The 20534-nt window shown below is 46.2% G+C and overlaps 1 protein-coding gene across 2 annotated transcripts in view; it reads right to left on the bottom strand.

Moving 5' to 3' along the window:
• Window positions 1–196: 196 nt before the first annotated feature.
• The window catches only part of SH2B3 (SH2B adaptor protein 3), a 45235-nt gene continuing 24897 nt past the window's right edge, over window positions 197–20534 (bottom strand). For both annotated transcript variants that reach the window (XM_089489830.1, XM_089489829.1), the window contains exons 3-8: window positions 9658–9759; window positions 9026–9117; window positions 7353–7447; window positions 6715–6908; window positions 5849–6020; window positions 197–4872 (exon numbers count right to left, since the gene is read on the bottom strand). In XM_089489830.1, coding sequence (XP_089345956.1) covers window positions 4574–4872; window positions 5849–6020; window positions 6715–6908; window positions 7353–7447; window positions 9026–9117; window positions 9658–9759 — 954 coding nt within the window. In that variant the 3' untranslated portion in view covers window positions 197–4573. The remainder of the gene's footprint in view (window positions 4873–5848; window positions 6021–6714; window positions 6909–7352; window positions 7448–9025; window positions 9118–9657; window positions 9760–20534) is intronic.

Genomic DNA, 20534 nt, shown 5'->3' with positions numbered 1-20534 from the left:
AATCTGACTGCCTTGCGCCCCTGTAAGTTTGACCACAAACCCTTCTAGCAGGACCCTCAAAGAGGATAGCAGCCCTCTCTCTTCTTCCCGTTCTCAAAGGAGTGACTGGTTTAGTCTTTAAAATACTGTAAAATGTGCACTAACAGTTGTGTAAACAGAATGGTGGGAGTAGCAAAGAATGGTCAGAGAACCACTGTTAAACTTTAAACAATTTTGTTTACTGCAAGAGCAGATCTGTATGTATATTTATGCAATATTCCAGAATAAGTTACATGTACAGTACATACAGAAACAAAATATAGAACAGTTCTACTATACAAAAGCAGAAAAGACTTTAAAAAAACACACAAGTTAACTTTGAAGTCCTATTGGTTTGGGGCATCAAGTGGCCGAACCCCTTAATGTCTTGTCTACAGAGCTAAATGTGCAGGATTTTAAAAAGACCAAACTTGTGTAGGCAAGGCTTTTGCCTCTAGCTGTCAGATGCTCAGGCCCTGTTTTGGATGATGTTCTGTAACACTACCTCCCCACCCCCCGTTTCTTCATCCGTGGAACAGTGTGAAGAAAGCCTGGCATTCATTCAATATAGATGGCGGCTGGATGCAGGTAACCTCACTTTAAATTTCATGTTGAAAACTAACTGCAGAGGATAATTTTTGTGCTCCAATCTTTTGAATGCAGGAGTTTTGCTCATAGAAAAGAATTTGTACCATGCCTCTGAAGGTATTTTCCTTACCTGCCTTGCTGCAGGTGAATTTAGAAATTAATCTTTGCCCCACCATCCTAGGAGATGATGAGTGTCATAATCCACCAAAGTAATTTAGCCAAGCTTTGTCTGGAGTTTTGCACTAGAAAGTTTTGAAGGTTTGGCACCTCCGTTACAATGCTGAGAATGTAGAGGTTATTTCTGTTGGCACGAGTGGAAGTGCACTCTGAAAGGCTGATGGCGGCACTGATCTGGAACAGAGCCTCCCTGAGGTTTTTTCCCTTACTTTTCTGCTTTTGAGGTTCTCTTGCTTCCTTACAGACTGTCTCATGCAAGCTTGAGTTGCTTAGGCCTACTGTGTAGGAAAGGCAAGAGTCTTCTTGTTCCTTAGAAAAATGGAATTAGATGACAGGTTGGCATTTAACCCATTAGTTGGTCGTGCATGCAGTTCAGTTTTCTGGATGCTAAAAGAACTGTTGGGCAAAGGCAATTCTGGCACAAGAGGCTGAACACTGTGCATTTGTAAATGAGCCCTGCAAAATCAAGCTGGCTAGATGGCAGTCTCTTGCCATTCTTTTTGCAGTTCCAGAGTTTGTAACTTTTTTCAGTTTGCCCTGAGAATTGAAGGAAGGCACTAAAATGCTTGCAAATGTCTCGGCCTAGTTCCTGTGTTCAGTCAAGCAATTGCAGCTTTGGCTGACTTGTTGCTTCCCAATTTTCCTCACTTTCTTTGTTGCTTAGATGATATGCTGTAGTAGTTTTTTGTGTGGCAGATTGGTATGGGTTGCTATAGAAATTATGAACTTTAAAATAATATCTTCCCTTCCTTTTTGAGGGGAGAAATGGGTGTTGTGACAAATCTCCCCTACCTTTCCACCCAACACACAGGTCCCTCGAGACCCATAACATCAGGCTATCTATCATGTGTGAATAAACAGATTAAAATGAGCAATAACTACAGGGTTTGTGAGCATGGACTGTTGCTGGTTTGGGATTTACCTTGAGATGTTGGTTAATTTGATAGGTATTTTTCCCACCAGATCTCACACAGAGAATGGCAACTAAGCCCTTGTTTGTGTCTCAAGCCGTTAGACTAGTCTGCTATGTTCCTTAGTCAATTGTGGTCCCATATCACATTTAATATGCTTCTAAACATAAGATGTCAAATGGGTGCATCATCTTCATGAAGGACTGGCTCTGAGGAAGCTTGGAGTAATTAGCCACCAAATAAAAAGCCTTAATGCTGGTGAAAAAGCCAAAGGGCTCTGGGTTTGAAAAAGCAAGACGTTTCCAGATTCCCCTTGTAGCCACTTGATCTCAGAGTGTTGACCTAGTGTTTGCAAGGCTCAGTGTGCTAGAGCTGGGGACTCCCTGAGTTTCTAAGCAACTGGCTTGAAGGTCATGGGAGCTGTGTGATAAGAGGTGCTAGCTGTTGTTGTTTTTGTTAAGGTTGGGAGGAGTGCAAAATAATCCTTTCTCTAGAATGGTTGAAAAGTCATTTGAGATTGGATCACTTTTCCCTCAGGTGTTTACTTCAGGATGGTGGGGCAGAAAGTCCCTTGCTGGTAGCAGGGAAGAACCCCTCTGTTGCTAGTCTGGGTTGGATGAGGCCTGTTTTTTTGCACCTTGCTCAAGGAAGTAGCCAGTCTCTCCTTGTGCAACCCGTTTTGTCTAGCAGTGCAATGGCAGCTGAGTGGCACAGGTTTGCTGTCTGTCCCGAACAGCCGCTGAATAGGGAGGCATGCCCAACTGCCCTCGTACCACAGCTGGGTGAGGAGTAGCTTTGCCCACACACTTTGATGGAGCGTAGGTCCACTATATGTGTAGTCTGGCTCCCTAAGCAGCCAAAGTGGAAAAGGCTAGATGGACTCACTGATAAGACAGCTTTCCAAGTTCTATTTGTTTTGTGTGGCTTCTAAGAATCCAACTTGTTCTTCACAGGAAGCCAAAGATATTCCACTTGCTCTTTTGCCGGCTCATGTTGAAGGAAAAGCTCCATTTTGTTTGTCCAAGTAGTACTTGGTACCCTCCCTGCCTTGCCATTTAGAGGCCTTGGGTTGGGGCTGCAGCTCAAGTTGTTTTAGTGGGTCATGGGAACACACAAGTGTTGGTCAAGTGAAAGAAGATAGGTTGTGGCCTGCTTGATGACAGCCTAGCAAAGGAATCAGGCTAGGCGAGGAAGAAGCTAATTTTAACAAAGGGCAGCATGAACCTGTATGCCTGGCTTGAGACAAATTTGTTCTGTAGCAGAGAAAAATGAAGCTCCATTTTAAAACTAGGAAGCAAGGGCATGCCCTCAGGCCTCCTGACTCATGCGCTTGTCTTTGGCAAAACCTTTGCTCTGTTGGGTGCTGGACACTTGCAAAGGCTTCCTCCTGTCAAGAAAGCCCTCTCAGTGGTTTTAAAGGAATGTCATGAGAAATGTTTTCAGTGGCACAAAACCTTCCAAATGTGTGGTTCCAATCTTGTGATAAAAACATTTCTGCCCAGCAGAGGCTGCTGTCTTCTCATATAGCTTCTGCTTTATCTCCATTTTAACAGCAAACTTGGACAGATGCGAGAAGCACGGCTGCTTCATCGGGAGTGAGGCACAAGAAAGACAGGCACATAGGAAATGGGAGTTGCTGGTTCTGAAAATGTTACTGGTAAGCAAGACTAGTGTAGTGCGGGGTGGAGTAGAAAGTAGTGATGAAGTGCCTACTTGCTCCTCTCTTCAAAAGAAGGGGCAGGTGTCAAATGAGATGGGTTACTAGAATCAGTTTGAAGCAGCCACACTCAGGGTCACTAATACTAGAAGTAGAAGATTTAACAGTGACAGTGCCCCCCCCACAACACCCACCACCACCAGGGCAAACATCTTCAAGGGTGCAGTAGAGCATGGTATTTTGAAAACATCTGAGGTCTCCTTTAGTCACTCATCCAGCATTTCCAGTTAAAAGGCGGCACTAGCTAGGGCCGAGAAGGAAGTTCTCTCACCTTACCAGAACCACCTGACTCTAACTCCCATTAGCCTTGGGCCAGTGTTGCAGAGTGATGGGGAGTTGTAGTAGAACTTCTTATACAGGTTCCTTACATCATTACCAGATTGTGTAGGGCAGTTTCCTACATGCCAAAGGTGAGCTCCTCCGTGACAGACACAATTGCAGCTCCTGTGCAGTTCAATTTGTGTGTTTTGTTGCAAAGCTGCACAGTTAAAAACATTCAAGGGAAGGAAATTTGTTGAGATGGGTTGCTAGAGCTGAGACTGCTTGTCATTCAGCCCGCAAAGGAGATGTTTAGTGTTTATTCAATATAACAGGGGTATCAGAAGGCCTATGTTGTGGTTATTTCTGGTGTGTGCTGTTTCAGCAGTAGTCTGTTTCTAGTCATGTAACCCTGCATGACACAAACTTAATAAAAAAACAACACTTGACACTAATCCTTGAAACAGACAAGAAAGTAACGCTGCGCAAGGGTGAGAGTGCCTTAATTCAACAATAATGTGAAATTCAAGAGGCAGAAAGAGGAGGGTGGGTCTGTTTGGTCAGTAACAGCAACCAGTTTGACCTGCTTACTTCCATTTTCCACTACCCAGCCTCTCCCCTCAAAAGAGGAATGGGATGAGAGAAAGAGACCAAAGGTAAACAACTGCAGAGGATTGTATATACCTGTAGCAAAGCACCAGGAACCTCAAAGCAAAGGCAAAGCCATGTGAAAAACCGATAAGAGAAGAAGAAGGTGGGCAAAACAAATGGCCCTTGAACAGACCAAATCCAAGACTTACAGCCACAGGGGCGTGAGCTATTCAATCTCAAATAGTTAACACAACTTCAGTGGCCTTCCAAAACATTTTGGCAAAAAGAGTTTTGTGCAAAAGCAGGTGCTGTGTCAGAGGGAGGTGTACTGGTTGTTAACCGCCCGCAGGTGGCCCCTCCCTTGGGAGTCCATCTCATAGTCGCTGTCCCACTGGCGCGGTGGGGCTGGGCCATGGAGTGGCATGGCCGCCGTGCTGCTGGCCAGCTCTTCGGGAGGGGGCACCAGGTGGAAGATTTGCTCCCCTGAGGAGTTGCGGCGAAGGTTGTCAGCCAGCTGCATCCGGGGACATCTGGATGGGCTAAACTGGGAAAGGCTCTCTGGATTCCACTGGTGGACTAAGGTGGAGAATGGCACTGTGTTGCTGCTGGGGCCTGCCATTCAGGAGAAGAGAGAGGAAAAAAACCAGTCCAGTCAGGCTGTCTGTAGTATGAACGCCTTTCTAAACAGACAACCCAACATCTGCATTCAACTAAGAGTACAACTTGATGACATTGCTGTGGGGAAGATAAGGTGTCATATAATACACTTACCCCATTCCCTTCTCTGCTTTCTGAGGTTTCAACATATTGGCATTACCTCAAAAATACTCCTTTGGTACTTAAGAACTAGAATCCTGCTTCTCCAGCAGCTAAACTTTCTTCTTAGGATGTCATTTTGTTCTACAGAACTGATAGGCACACAGATGCCTGGGCATTTGTTCCTAGGGCACTGACAAGCTGTAATTTCTTGGTTTTAAGGGTTTCCCATTTGTGTGCCTCAGTGCCAAACCCTGGCAACAGTGAACGCCACAACATTTTCCTCATACACAATATGCATTGACATTAATCCTCTAGAAGTATCAAGAATGTCAATTGTTAGGCCAGCCCCTGGTTCTGTCTGGCCAAGATTCTGCTTGACTCTTGCTTCCTGCCTGCTCCTGCTGTTCTACCGATTTACAATAATAATAAAATGTAACCTCTGCAAATGTTCATGGAAGTTGACTTGTATGGGTACAAGAACATACTGTTCTTAACGTTGCCTTCCCCTGCCCTATCACTAGTTATTGCTGACTTGCTGCTCAAGAAGTGGCCATGTTTTACCCTGTCTGATCCCTTTGTGACATTCCACAATTGCTACTAGACAGACGCCATTCATAAATGTGATGGAGACTTCTCTACAAAGCAATTAACACCTAAGCTAAAAATAACTTGCTTTGCTTGCATGTACTTGTACACAAAACAAATGCATATGCTCACATCTATTCTAGAGCTGGTTCAGCAGACAGAAGCTTCCACTTTGAAAGCAAAAGAGAGATTTCCCCCCCTCCCCCAACAACAAATTTCAAATGACACACAGCAGCTCTCTTACCTTGTGTATGTGGGACAACCACCACGTAGCTGGACAGCTGCACATTACAGGCAGTGCCACACTCCAAGGGGATGGGACAGCGTTGGAAATGGTGTAGCATGTCCAGGATGGAGGAGAAGCGCAAATGCTGGATGCGACACTGGCCCCTCTCTGTCAGGGAAAGCCGTAGGTGCTGCCAAGACAAAGCAGGAAGGGGGGGGGTGTTACCATTTTAGCAATTATGGGGCACATTCCTTCCCTCTCTGCAGACACATCCCATGGTTCAGACCCCAGCATTTATTAACAGGTGTGGAAGGTTGGAGGGCCATTTTGGGGGTCCTCCATGCCTGTTGTTTTGTGAAATCAGACCACTTTTGTTCTTATTTTGCTCTTTTTCAAGGGGGGGAGGGCACCAAACCACATCCCCCAACCATTTTGTCCCTACTGGGGATGTTGAGGGGCAAGGGCCATACAGAAGCCCCCCTGGGTTGCACTCATCCCCCCCCCCCCAGGCTAGACTGATCCCACCCCAGATTTGGAAGGTCCTGTAGCTAACAAGTATAGCTAGAAATCTTCTCTCCAGATTTAGAATTCAGGAGATACAGGATTTCTTTGGGCACTGCTATCCAGGCTTGGCACACGTGCAAATGCACAAAGTTTTGTTTTCTCAGGTTGCCTAAAGAGAAGTAACATATATAAAAGAAGAAGCTACTTAGATGTAGAAGGAGTGGCGGAGCTCTTCAAGTCTACTGATGTTCCTGATTTTACTACAACAGTTAAGTTCTCCCAACCACTTCCCGAGGGGAATTTGCAGGCTTCAGACACCATTGCATGTTCCCTGTTGAGGGGCCATGGAGAAAGGGCCTCCTTGAGAAGAGGTGTCTTACCTTCGCCCGTCCTTGGAAGTTGAAAGTGAGGACGTATTCTCCTCTACGCGTTTCACTCTGTCGGATGAGGAAAACTCCATGTCCCTCAAGCCCCTGGAGCTGGACAAGTTGGGCAGCTTTGACTCGAGAAATAGGGCCATGGAACCAGGGGAAAGAGGCTAGGTAGTGGTCTGGGAGGCTCGGTTGCATGGCAGCTAGGAGTGGGGAAAAGAGTGAAATAAGCCTTTAGAGCAGGGTTTTCATTTTTCATCCAAATTAAAGTGGAGATGTAGGACTGCTTCCCAGGAAAACCACAGCTTATTTGGCCTGAAGCAATCCCACATCCACCCATTTCCTCAAGGACATAAGAAGTGGTTTGCTGAACTGGATCAAAGTTCAGCATTCTTGGTCTGAATCCCACCAAGAGAAGCTGTACAGACACAAATGTGTGCGGTCTGGAAATCCAGAGAATGAACAATACAATATAAAATTTTACTGAACACCGCAGGTGAAGCTGGATGCTTTAGTACTCTCGCTTGGTTAGAGTAGCATCCAGCAGTCTGCCTTTTGCTGAAAAATGCAGGACCAGAATCACCTCAAAACGCTGACCACCAGCCCACGTTTCCAAAGCAGGTGGTTCTTAGGAAAGATGCAAGTACCTTGGTTTAGGGAATCCATGCTACTGTTTGTGGGGCTCACAGTTGCTGTCTCTGAGTGAGTATCTGAGATCAGGTCAACATCATCTCCTGCAGACCTACAAAAAAGAAGCAAGTCTTCTTTCGATGCTCTGGTACAAAGGTTGTGTGAATAACACAAAGAAAGGAACCTGCTGATACAGCCAGAAGACCAACACAATTAGACATTCTAGGAGAGTCTTTATTTGTCACAGGCTTAACACCAACTCCCCATGTTGAACTTTCGAAGTAATGAATTAGTGTCTAACACTGACTTTTTGGCATAAAGATCTATGGCAAACAGCCATGGAAGAAAAATTGGCACACCGACTTAGGTCACTTACAGGAAAAGCTCACAACTGTATGAAAGTGTAGCCTAGAGTTACTCATTTGTAACTGATTCACAGTCACATCCCCTGAGTATTCCATAGTTCAGGGAATACACGGGGATCATAAAGGTTCCCCAATCCTGACTTACCAGGAAGCAGCTGCTGTAAATATCAGGGGCCTGTTCTCCTGTCAATCAGGAAGCAGACAACCTCTGACCTTTTCCCACTATGGTGCATGCTCAGGGCATAGGTGAAAAGTGGCACATTGACACCTGCCAGCCCTGCCATGTCTAGCGGCCAACCAAGATGAAGCCCTTCTCTTCCTATTCCACCTCACAGTTGTGAATGTGCAGACACCACAACTTCAACACTGTCAGGCTTCCTCTGTTTGTAACATCTTGCCAAATGATGAGTTCTGAAGCTCTCAAAAGGCTGGCACATTTTAGTCTTGTTGGCATAATAAAATTACATGAATATATGGACCTGGGGCCCTGCACAACCAGTGTGCCACTCACCATGGCATGGACAAAGTGGTCCGGAAAGGAGCCTGCAGTTCATGGGAAAGGTTAAGACAGACATGGCCAGGCTTTTCATAAATCAGTACAGCACTCCCTACTGACAAGTTTCATGTTAGTTCAGTAGCAAGAATTCCTGCTGTTCAGAAAGGGGTGTTTGGAACAGCTGTATGTGATACAGGGGGCCTGCAAGATCTAGTAACTGACTCAGCAATGAGATAAGGATCCTCTACTGATGCACAATGGCATCAGCTTCATTCTGATTCCAGAGGTTATCATAGCACAGAAAAAAAAAGATTCCTGGTTAAGAGGGAGTCCAAGGGACAACAATCTCTATTCCCAATGACACACTCTCCAATTCTCAGCTGTGGCCAGAGTTGTGTGTACTACAGAATTTAAAACAACCAAAATAAGGTGCTCTTGTTCTGCACCAGGAAACACTGGGCTCTGCAAGCTTGCCTGCCTGACTGCCTCTTTCCCTTTTAGAGGTCAAAGATTGTGTCCTGAGAATAATACAATCATGCAACATTTTTGTTCTGTGTTTTAAAAGAAACACTTGTGCATAATTTATTCCATGGCATTTTAGCAAGGTACGCTGCAAGGGCTTACAGAAGGCACTCAAGTTTCACTCCATGTCAAACGCTGCAGGTCATGCCAGTACCTCCTCTAAGTCCAGAGATTTCACTAGCCATTAGCCTCCCATTCAAACCTGTCATTTAGTCATAAGCACTAGAAAACTCTTTTTAAAAGCTCAGCATTCAAGATCATAGTCTGCAGAACTGTACCACACAAAAATTCCAGAGCTCTGGCTTACCCTTGAGAAAGGCAATCTTTAATTTCAGATATCCAAGATGACAGCTGCTGGTCATCACCAGCCTCAAATATGAGGTCTGTAGAGGTATTTTCCTACAAGAGATAGGGGTGGGGAGAGAAAAGAGAAGCACATAAGGAACTCCTAGTAGTAGAAAGGCAAAACAGCTGCCCTGTCCTATCTGGAGGAAGAAAAAAAAGAAGGGCCTGGAGGGTGCATTTCTTTTTTGGAATCTCAGACTCTACAGAAAGAAGGGACGGCCCTGAAAAGCTGTTGTCAGTCTAAGTGGACAATCCAGATGGACCCACAATCTAACCCAGGGCAGGCACAGCTGAGAAAATTACTTTTGTGGATCATAATTCCCAGAATCCCCACCAGCTGTACTCCAAACTAGTCATCCTCCCAAACTCCAGAAAGACTTCTATTTCCTTCTCTAGCCCCACTAGCGCGGCAGTTCTGCATCACAACAAGAGATTCCCTCTCCAAAGTCATAGAGCCATGGACTCCTATGAGTTGGAAGAGACTGCAACGGCCACTTAGTCCCACCACTGCCATATACAGTGGTGTGGCACATACTAAAAATGTTCCCCCTGCCCTGTTCTAGACCGTGCCCTCATCCCTTCAACTCCCCTTACCTTGAGCACAAAGGTGTGCGCATTGTCAGGCATCTCCAGGCAAGTGCACCGTCGGATTTCTTGGATGGCTAAGCAGCTGGCTTGCCGTTTGGGCCTTGAGCTCTGTGGAGAGAAGTGGAACATAAGCCCTGGTGAGGCTACCCACTGGTTGCAGCCTCAAAATCCCAGACAAGTCCAAAGCGCCACCCTGGCTGGTGGCTAAACAGGGTTGTGAACATAAGAACCACCACCACCATTTCATTTAGTTTATTTAGCATATTTGAATATTTCATCTGCAAACGTAAGACAGTGTGATATAGTGGTTTGAGCATTGGACTACAACTCTGCAGACCAGGGTTCAAATCCCCACTCAGCCATGGAAACTCACTGGGTAACCTTGGCCAAGTCACACTCTCATCCTCAGAGGAAGGCAAAGGCCAGCCCCCTCTGAACAAATATTGCCAAGAAGACCCTATTATAGGTCACCCTAAGTTGGAAATGACTTGAAGGCACATAACAACAATCCTAAACACTAAGAAGCAAATCCTCGTCAGCTTGATTGTACCAACCTCTAAGTAAACATGCTTAGGGTTATCCTGTCCTTTGTAGTGAACATCCTCAAAGGTCAATTCTTGGGAAACCTATGTGCATCGTTTTCTCAACTGCCACAACATAGATACAACAAAGTTTGAGGTTTCCCACCAAATACCCACACAGGAACACCCAGACCCTTTGCTGCAGAGAGAGAGGGCTTGGAATGGAAGAGGGGAGGGAAGAGTCAGGCGACCCTACCAAACGGCCACGTGTGCCAACGGTCGGCCCCATCACTGGTTTTTCACCCTTTTCACTCTCAAGCAAAGTTCTGGCACGGGGTGGGTGGGATGAAAGGCAACATGACTGGTGATGGAAGGAGGAGAAAACTTGCAACCTAGCAAGGCCCAGAAAAGCTGGTTCAGATGCCATGCCTATGCCACCTTTCATGGTTCTGCTTTCAGCAATACCTTTACTCTAGTCAGAACCTCCTTGTCTCAAGACATTTAGCTCCCAACTGGCAATGGTACTTGGACTGGCAGGACCTCTCCAGGGGCCCTAGGCAAAGGATGTGTGCCACCCCACCCCCACCCCATCCCTGTTGGGTGTATGAAACCCTAGGGACCAGGTCGGGGGCCTTCTGCCAGCAAAGCAGAAGGGGATGTGGGGACTTCCAAAGCTGTTTGTGGTCTCTTCAGTTCCCAGGACAAGTTCTCTTTTTTTCTGGTTCCTCAAGACAGCAAGGAGAAGCAGGCTGCTGAGCGGCTTCCGCTCCCCAAAGTCCTAAGACACCACACATTTCTGGCTCCTTCCTCCACAAAGCTGCAAGGAGGGCTACTATGACATTATAAGCATCAAGCTGGCCCTCTTCTGAAAAGCTGAGAGAAACAAGAGGATGGGGAAGGTTTCCACTTTGCTCCCAGCAAAGGAGAGAGAAATGAGGCTTTGCATTTTGGACCACCATAAGTCCACCTTATCCCCACATGAGCCTTTTTGGGGCACTGCAGAGGATGGTATTCCATTCCTCCCACTGCAACAATCAAAGCACCATCTCAGACCAAGGCAAAGCGCCATCTAGCCAGTGCAGCCCCCTGTCCAGCCGCACCATACCTTGTGGAAAGTTGGGCATAGGGGTTGGAAAAGCATTGGACTATGTCTTTGCAGCCATAGACAAGATTTTTTTACATCATCTGCTGAGACTTTTGGAGTACATCAACAGATTACAGTAAATGATGTACAGTCACCCCTGTTTTCTCAGGGGATCTGTTCTGCAGTGGAAACGGAAATTCACATATATTCAAGCCCCATTGGTTTGAATGGCCACACGCTCCCGCACTGCCATTTTAGCCAATGGGGCTCGCCCCTCTATGACTAATAGTTTTGCATCTGGCTACAAGGTCATAGCCAGACACTTCTCCAGCTACAGCATAGCTCTACATGTGGAACTATTACACTGTGTCATACAGGATCTCATCTGATGTATCTTTATTCTGCCTAATTTAAGCTACTTTTACTTACCACGAGAACCCTGAGTTCTGGCCCACTAGCCACTTGTCTACTTCAGTATTTTTGAGATTTCACCATGACAGCCCACATGTTTTCATAAGGGCTAGAACACTGAGTTTCAACCTCTCATCTGCCTGAGATTCTCACAGCACTGAATTCAATGCCCAATCCCTGTCCCTGTGCTTAAGGGGCATGAACCTGAAACGAAGGGGCACACACTGCTCTTGTCTAGCAGATTAGATCCCCTGAAATGCCAAGTGCAATGACACACTTCTGGCTGGTTCAGGCACTACATGTGGTGGGTGTGGGTGACCTTGTGCCATGGTTATTAGTCCCACCTTGTTTTTGGAAAAAGCTACACCTACGTGGCTCTCTTCCTGTCCATTTATCACCCCAGGAAACTTGAGGGGGAGGATGTAGAGAACAGATGGGATGGATTTTTTCATCTGATGTTGTTGGATTGGCACCAGCAGCCCAAGACGAGGCTGTTACCAAGAGTTGGCGCAAGTCAGGCTCTAAATGAAAGCAGGAAGCTCACCACGCAACTGGTTTACCAGACACACCATTTCCAGTCCGGGTTCAGAGAAGTCCTTGGATTTTTCCACAGACAAGCGCTTCAGAAATTCTCTTGGCTGAGCAGGATGGCATGACTCATTGGCATTTCACAAGCCACCAGTGAGGAAACAAACCACTCAGGTCAGAACTGTTAAGAGAAGGAGGTATGGTGGTGGCCAGCAGGCGCCCCAGCCAAACCCAAGGCCTGCTGGATCCTGGCAAGAGCTGACCCCACAAAGCCCAGGGACTGGAGGAAGGAGAGTTAAGAAGCAAAAGAGCAGCAGGAAACTCCACAGCTGCTTGAGATTCCAGCATCTGTGAAACCGCTCACAGATGGAGGACTGCCGAAGCCAGCCAGGAAATCTGAGGAAGACCAAAGCCTTGTCCTCAAAATGGGGGGTACAAGCAAGTGAGGGAGAGAATGGGAAAAACAGGCAGGCCCAACCCTGCCAAAAGAGGTGTGTGTGTGTGTGTGTGAGAGAGAGAGAGAGAGAGAGAGAACACAAAGCCAAGCACATTGTTCTTTCACACTCTGACATGTTTCGGGACATGTTTCTAATTCTACTTTTCAGTATGGTACTCTGAAGACACAGAACGAACATATGGTCTGAGACAGTGCTGTGAATGATGTCTAAATGCAAATCTAAAAACCATTAAGGGGAAACGAAGACCAACAACAAAAAGCATTTTGGATCTGACATCTCACAGGTTTGGCACCAGGCACACTGGTACGGGGCACAAGGGACCATCACCAGCAAGAGCTGACCCATAATAGTGACCCAATTTGCCCCAGAAGGCAAAAAACAAACAAGCAAAACAACTTGCCCAGAAGAGGCTGGAAAATGTTTTTAAGCAACAGATTTGCTTAGAAGTCTAGCTTTCTGGGAGGAAACACCTTGAAATGGTGCAGGTGACGCTACTACAACTGTTGCAAAGGTGGGTCGCCCTTCCCAGAGGCTTCCAAAAGAGGCAATTCACCCTTTATTTGCCAGAAATGGGGCACTTAGTGGGCCCCAAAACCTCTTGGGGGCCCCACTCTGCTCACCTCAAGGCAAGTAGTCATCATCAGTAAGTCTAGGAGTTCTGAAAAGTAGCCCTGTGAGGGAGAAGTACAATCGGATTTCCTATTCTCTCTGGAAGGGGATGTGGCCGAAACCCCTCCAAATATCACAGCTGCCTGGCCTATGTGGGAACAGCTCACTTCTGCTTTCTGACCGTGTCACGCTGTTGGTGTTTGGAGTTTCGCATCCTCCTGGGTTTTGTGGCCCAGTGAGTCACCCAGCTTGCTTTGCAATGTGGAGCCAACTGCAGCAGTCCCTGGGGAGGGCCAGCAGAGCCGATCCGTCTGCTCTTTCTGGAAGACCTGGGGCTGAGTACTAAGGTGTTCGGTCTCCCAACGTGAGGGCCTGGCCTTTCTTGGACTCATCCCTCCACAAGTCCCATCTGTTCTGATCATTTTCTTCTACTTCCTTCCAAAAAAGAGCTAGCAAAATCAGCCCTTTCCCCTTCTCCCCAGAAACACAGGGGGGAAGTGGGTCTTTGATTTTATTTATTTTTGTTTACATTAAAGACATTTTTAATAAATGGGAAACAAACAGAAGACATGGGAGCATCTGTTGATTCTGTGTGTCATTTCTTGGTGATGGCGGCTGATGGGGCCAAACCGACACCGGAATGGGAAAATCATTTGTTCCAAGGGTCTGGGGCAAAGAAGCAGGAATTTTCTCTAGAACTGGAACAGCTCCCAGAGCCGGGAGTTGAGCTCATCGCCCGCCTGCATACAGATAAAGTGAAACATTTCCTGTCTGCCTGACTCAGACTGGGAGCCCATACATGGGGCACAATGGACTGGGCACTCTGAAATGCTCCCTGGCATTGGCCTTTCCTTCTTAAAAATGTTCACAAGTAACAGTCTAGGACATCAGGGGAAATGCATCTGTTTCAGCCCTCTCCTTGGTGTGCACATTTTCTATTTGCAAGGAGATCTTTTTTGGGGGGGAGCCACAAGTCCACTCAAAGATATAGACGGTTCTGCCACCTTACTGCAAACGTAAAGACAAGGCAGGGGATCCGATCACCTCGCACAATATAAATACACATATATTGTCAAGGAAATGAATTAAAGCCATACAATTTTCTTGAAATCCCTCTGCAGTTCCTCAGAAGGGAACGCCAGAAGACAAGAGCTGGAGAAAAAGGGAATGCACATGTTTGCTTGAAAGAGATAATGAACAGGCTCCTTAGCCAAATGGAACAGGGTGTCCTTTTAAACTTGCAAACACTAAGCACCCAAATGGCATCAAAAAAAAGTCCCACAGGCTCCAACCAGGAGGCTCTTTTTGTTTTCATTCTCTCAGTTCACAGATGCTGAAATGGATTTGTGAGAACCAAAGAAAGAGGGCTAGCTTGCCTACTCTTTCTAAAGGGGGGGGGGACTAACCACCTGTGAGCAAAAGGAAGCCAGACAAAGGTGCAGAGTGTGTTGTAATGCCCAAAGACACTGTCAGGCAAACCAGAAGAAATGTCAGCTACTGCTTTCAGCCCCCCCCCCCCGGGCCGGCTCTTTTAGCAAAGGTATCGGGGGGGGGGGGGGCAAGTTACGGCTACTGCACTTGCTCAGTTTTAAGTGAATAATCCTATTGTCCTCCAGAGAAGAGCAATCTGGAATTCTGAGCAAACAGAGAAAGTCTGGAACACTATTGAACTTGGCAAGAAATACTAGCAGAGCCTTCTCTGACCAGGAAACTTCCAGGTGGGCTGGGTTTGTGAAACGTAGCATCATTGTGCCCTTGTTATCATTGTCCCTTTGATAGTAAAAAAAGGTAACTTGTTATAAGTAACAACATTATTTCTGACTAACTCTTGGCCAGACTCCTGACAATTGACAGCTACCAGGAGAGAGCGCTCTGTGCTCCAAGGTCAAGCGGAGCAACAAAAGCCACAGCAAGGGCCCAGCCAGGGGCCCCCAGAACATGCACACCCCTGAAAGGATGCCCAAAGGAAAGCTCTGCTCAGGCCCTGGGATTCCACAGCAGATGCTCAGAAAGCCTTCAAGAAGCCACTCAACATGCAAAGAGTCCTCCCCTCAAAGCAGAACACTTGGAACACGACTGCTGTAAGACGATAATATTTACCAAAATCTGAGCTCCTTGTTATCCCAATGTTCAAAACATAACCAGATGCCCACAGCCCAATGGGGATGCTTGTTTACTCTCTTGGAGGCCAAAAGGAAGTGTAGTCCGCTTCAGGGGAGTGCTATTTACAAGGACTGTCCTGAGCTTAAAACACAGAAGGCACACAGCCTTCAGCCAAGCCCCGGCTGATATAATCCTTTGACATTTTGTAGGAAGGAACAAGCCAGGAAAGACGCAAAACAAAAGGGTCGATGTGGAGGAGAAAGAGTGGTTTCCTAAATCATCGAAACCCATCTCAAAAACTGGATACCTAGAAATCCTGGGCTAGAAGCGCTATATAAATAAATAAATAAATAAATAAATAAATAAATAAAAATAATAGAAGGCTGATGCCTTGCCTTTTTTGTAAAGCACTCAGGACGCATATCTACAAGTCCCTATACAAGCTTTCCCCAACCTGGCAGCCTTCAGAAATTTTGGAACTGAGCTCCCATACTGTGGCCAGCATGGTCAATGATCCACAAAGCTGGGAACTGTAGTTCCAAGTATTTGGATGAGAGTGGGTTGCGGTACCAGACCTTAGCCTCAAGTATGTTCTGCATGCTAGATGCAGGGAATCCAAATTGTGTGAGTTAAGATCTTTGTGCTCGCCCCAGACCTCACTTCAAAATGGATCCAAACTTCCTTATAGACCCAACCCATACAAATGAAAACCACCCAGGGTCAGGCAGGTTTCCCAGCAGACAATGGATCACGACTTAAATAGATACACTGAGGCCTTGCCATTCAACAACAGAACAATACACAGATTAACGTGTAATATCGCTTCCTCTCAACCAATAGTTATATATACCCCACTCTCTTCCATGCCAGCATTCTCTGAAGATGCCAGCCACAGATGCTGGCGAAACGTCAAGAATAAACTCTTCCACATAGCCTGAAAAACAAAACAAAAAACCTATGGATTCCGGCCACGAAAGCCTTCAACTTCACATTCCTTATAGACCCAGGCACATGGGGGCAATGAGAGGGATGAAATGGTACAGTTGAACACATTTTCACATGCCCCCAGTGCCTGATCTTCTTAGCACACCGTATCACTAAAGGAGTGCAGGGGTAGGAGTGGTGGCCAGTCCAGCCATATTATTATCAAATCATTATTGATTCCTTTATAGCCCACCCTTTTCTCCTAAGGTGGGATCAAATTTCAAAAAATTAAAGAAATACAGATCAAAACACACAGAAAGACATCAGTAAGAGCAAGTTACATTTAAAATGCAATTGAACAGTCTACAGAATTGAAATCATTTTGAAGTCCGTTAAAAAGACGAACACAAAAATCAGCCAAACATCACACTACTCCAAGCCTATGAGTCAATCTCCCAAAGCCTGTCAGAAAAGGAAAAAATGCACCTCCTGGCCGAGGGTGGGTTGGGGAGCTGTCCTAGCCTCCCTGGGGAGGGAAGGGATTGCCAAGATCAAACGGGAGACTCAGCAGCGCAGGGGCCTGGAGAAGGGTCTTTGTACTAACCAGAACCCCAGCAAGATCTGAATTAAGAGTCTTGTCTGGGAGTTAAGCATTTTGGCCATCTAGTTGTGTCACTGTCACCCAGCTGCTGGTCCACCTGTCCATAACCTGTGCTACTTATAATGCACTAAGTTAAACCATGCTTATCAAGAATGAATCACGGCTTGCCAGAGGCATCTGCTCTGCAGCCAGTTGGAAACTAGGAGGAGGAGGAGGGTGTCATGTCAAACACCTGGCAGGCTATAATCCAACTACCCCACCAGCCCAGTTTGGGAGGCTGGTTGCCTAAGCGAAGAGGAGACGATTTGGGGTGGGAGCATCTTGTGAAAGGGCACGAGTGCATAGATGAGCCATGGCCTGTGCCCACTTAAAATGGGTACAAAGACTTAGCTGATCAACCAAAGTCACACACAGATTTAGCTGATAAACAAGGAAGAGGCAGTTTTATTTATTGGAGCCCCATGTGAGAGGAAAACTAGCTGATCCCTGGAAAGCTACTTTGAGCTTTCATGTTCCTGTACCAGACTGTGAGGAATAAAATATTAACAATATCCTTTCCTTCTGAGAAGGAATGCCACCTCTTTTTTATTTAATTACAACTCTTTCTTTCAGTTCCCCTTATATGAGAAACCAGAACCTATATAGAGCTTTGGCAAGATGCAAACTTTGAAGTATGCTAGCACGGTGGCAAGATTCATCAACTAAATATTGTTCATGTTGTTTGACAGCCCCAAGTATAAGGAAACCCTGCTAGGTCAGATGTTGGATGGGATCCGATGCTCTGGCTGGGACTGAATGTCAAAAGCAGAGCTGGTTTCATTATGACAAAAGCGCAAAACCCCAAGCATACACTTCCACAAAACACCACATGCTTCCACAGTATGCAGCTTTCATTTCCTCTGCTCCACAAGCAAAGTGGGTCAGCATTTGGCTGAAATGACACCCAATGGTTCTTCAGGTGCCCCAGAGCCAGGTCTGATCACCACCTTGGCCTCTAGCCTCCAAAACTCCTCTGCAACCTTCCCAAAGTCACAATTCAACCAGTGGGGCTGGTTTGGGCAGCACAACTTCAGCTTTTCCTCACTGTGAACTGCCTTATACCAATTATGTTGAGACTATCTGACCATTTTGATGTCCTTCCCAAGGGCCTTTAAGAATTCATTTCTTTACCTGGGTCAGGCTACCGACTGAGCAGAGCGTGGACAAGTTATTATTTGAGACTACAACTGGCCATTCTGTTTGGAGGAGTCTTGGAACTGTAGCCACAAACAATAACTTTCCCAAGCTCTGTCCAACTGTGCCCTTAGACTCATCCCAATCTTGGATAAATAGGTGCTCAGCAAATCATAGTTGTGGGCTTTTAACAGCAGAGCAGCTGAGACGACTGGTTCTTGCCACCCAGAAGAGGAGCCCTGTAAGCTAAAGGTCCTGGTTTCAAATCCTTGGCACCTGCAATTCGAAGGAGCAGGTGGCAGGCAATGGGAAAAGCCTCCCTTGGCCCAAGGCCTCAGAAAGCTGGAACAGTGAAATAATCTGACTTGAATGAAGGTACCTTCCCACATTTCATATAGACTGCTCCTGTTGAGCAGATTTCCTGCTGCCAATGTCCAAAAAGCTGCAGCTAGCTAAAGTAATCTCTGGATTTTCTTCCCTCCACCAGTAGCATTCAATGGCTGGTTGTACTTTACTGTCATGGGCCTGCCCACTACCATCCACTCTGACTGGCAGCAGTTTGCCAAGATCTCCAGCAGAGAAGAATCCTTCCCATCACCTTGGCGTCTTAGCTGAACCTGGAACCCCCTGCATGTCAAGCAAGTACATGACTATAGAGGCACAGTCGCTAGTGCTGGTCTTGGGACACCCAGTAGACCTTGTGGCCAGAAATACAGAAGGGAACTCTTTATCAGACAGTTCTTAGAAGTCCCATGCTGAGGGAGCTTGCGTCAAAACAAGATCAAGAGGAAATCAGAAACAACGTGCTAGTCATCAAAGACATCTGGAACAAATCCTGGGAACTGGGAGTGGGGGGGGGGGTGAGACTTTGTTTTTAAGCAGAACTGGAATTCAATTATGCTTTCTCCAACGACTATGCTAAAGCACCATCCTGAATTTCCCAATAAAGTCGGACAATTATGATACTTTGGACTTCATTTGGAAGGGAAATGTACAAATACTGAATGGCATTACAACCTGGAACTGGTGTGATGGTTTCAGCATATGACCCAGAGTCTTTCTTCCACAGTATTAATTCAATATCTATAAATCCAATTCTGCCCACTATTATTGTTACAATCATAATCTAATCTGGCAGACAGGCCACTATCATCCTGCTTCCTTATCCTTCTATTTTGTCACATTCTGGTGTGACCAAGAAACTGAATCTGGAACATCGGTAAAAAGGAGGGGCGTTGTAGATTAGTGGGTAGGACACATGCTGTAATGGTAGAAGGTTCAAACCCTGGCATCTCCAGTAGAAGAAAAAGATTTTTGGTTGGGAAGCTCCTTTGCATTGGAGAAGACAACCAACAGTACATCAGCCTTCCCCAAGCTGGTGCCTTTCAGATGTGTTGGTTTATAACCCACAAAGCCAAGTGTTTGAGTGATCGAGTGAGCTGGAGTTGAAAGGGCTCCAAATTACAAATCCAAGGATTATGTAAGACTGAATTGTGGCAGTTAAAGTGCTGTCAAACTGCTTTAATTCTGCGGTGTGGATACCTCTAGTAATCAGCATCTAACAAATAGAACCACTCTTACTGCATGAAAGCCAAGACAGAAAAGTTCAACTCCTCTTTATACAATTGCATCAGATTTTGTTGATTTTAATATGTATGACATATGTGAAAAACACTGAAATTCATAACAAGAACAACCAGGAGATAAAACCTTTGCCATCTGAACCCGAATGCATGGCCCTCTACAGCAGACAGTGTTGCCCTACATCTTCAAACTCACTGTTAGGTTGCAGTGTGTTCTCTCTGGAGCAGAGAAGAGGAACAAGTTCCAAGAAATAGCAGAACAACCTCAAACCTGCTCAAAACTGAGATCACCCAGGAGGGGGGGGGGGCAGAAAGGCCAGGCCACGAATAAAAGAGAATGAAAAGGTTGCGTTAAAAGGAAAAAGAAAAGAGGAAATGATGCATCCTCTTGATAAGGCAGCTAAGAAAGTCCGGGCTTCTTAGAAGCAGCTCACAAGCCACAACATGCATACGCTTGAGCAGACTGAGTGGGAACCCGACTCAGAAAGTGCTTTTCTCCTTGGCAGTAAAACTAGCCCACTCAGCGCAGCCGCTAAATCCACACCAACACTGCAACCACCAGAAGCATCTTGGAAAACAGACTGCTTCAGAGAAGGCCTTCAAGGATGCTGGGAGCTGTAGTCCAAAACCGTAACGGTGTCAAGCTCTGAGCACAGGCCAGTCATCTCTCGTAAGATTCATCAGCAGGAGATACAACACAGACAACGAGAGAGAAAAACATTTCTTTACCCAGCTCAGAATGAATGCGTGCCACTCTCTCTGCTACAAGCTGTGACAGCATTGGCCGTCATTACAGAGGCCTTTAAAAGAGGACTGGAGAAATTCACGTGTTGCCCTTGCCCAGAGTATAGAGAGTTACAGTCACTGAAATGGTAGCTGGCACAGGCA

This window comes from Sceloporus occidentalis, unplaced genomic scaffold (assembly GCF_023333645.1).
Source record: "Sceloporus occidentalis isolate IW3139 unplaced genomic scaffold, rSceOcc1.0.p SCAF_41, whole genome shotgun sequence".
In the NCBI taxonomy this organism is placed as follows: Eukaryota; Metazoa; Chordata; class Lepidosauria; order Squamata; family Phrynosomatidae; genus Sceloporus; species Sceloporus occidentalis.
Note: the sequence above shows the minus strand (reverse complement) of the source record. Positions and strands in the feature narration are given on the sequence as shown.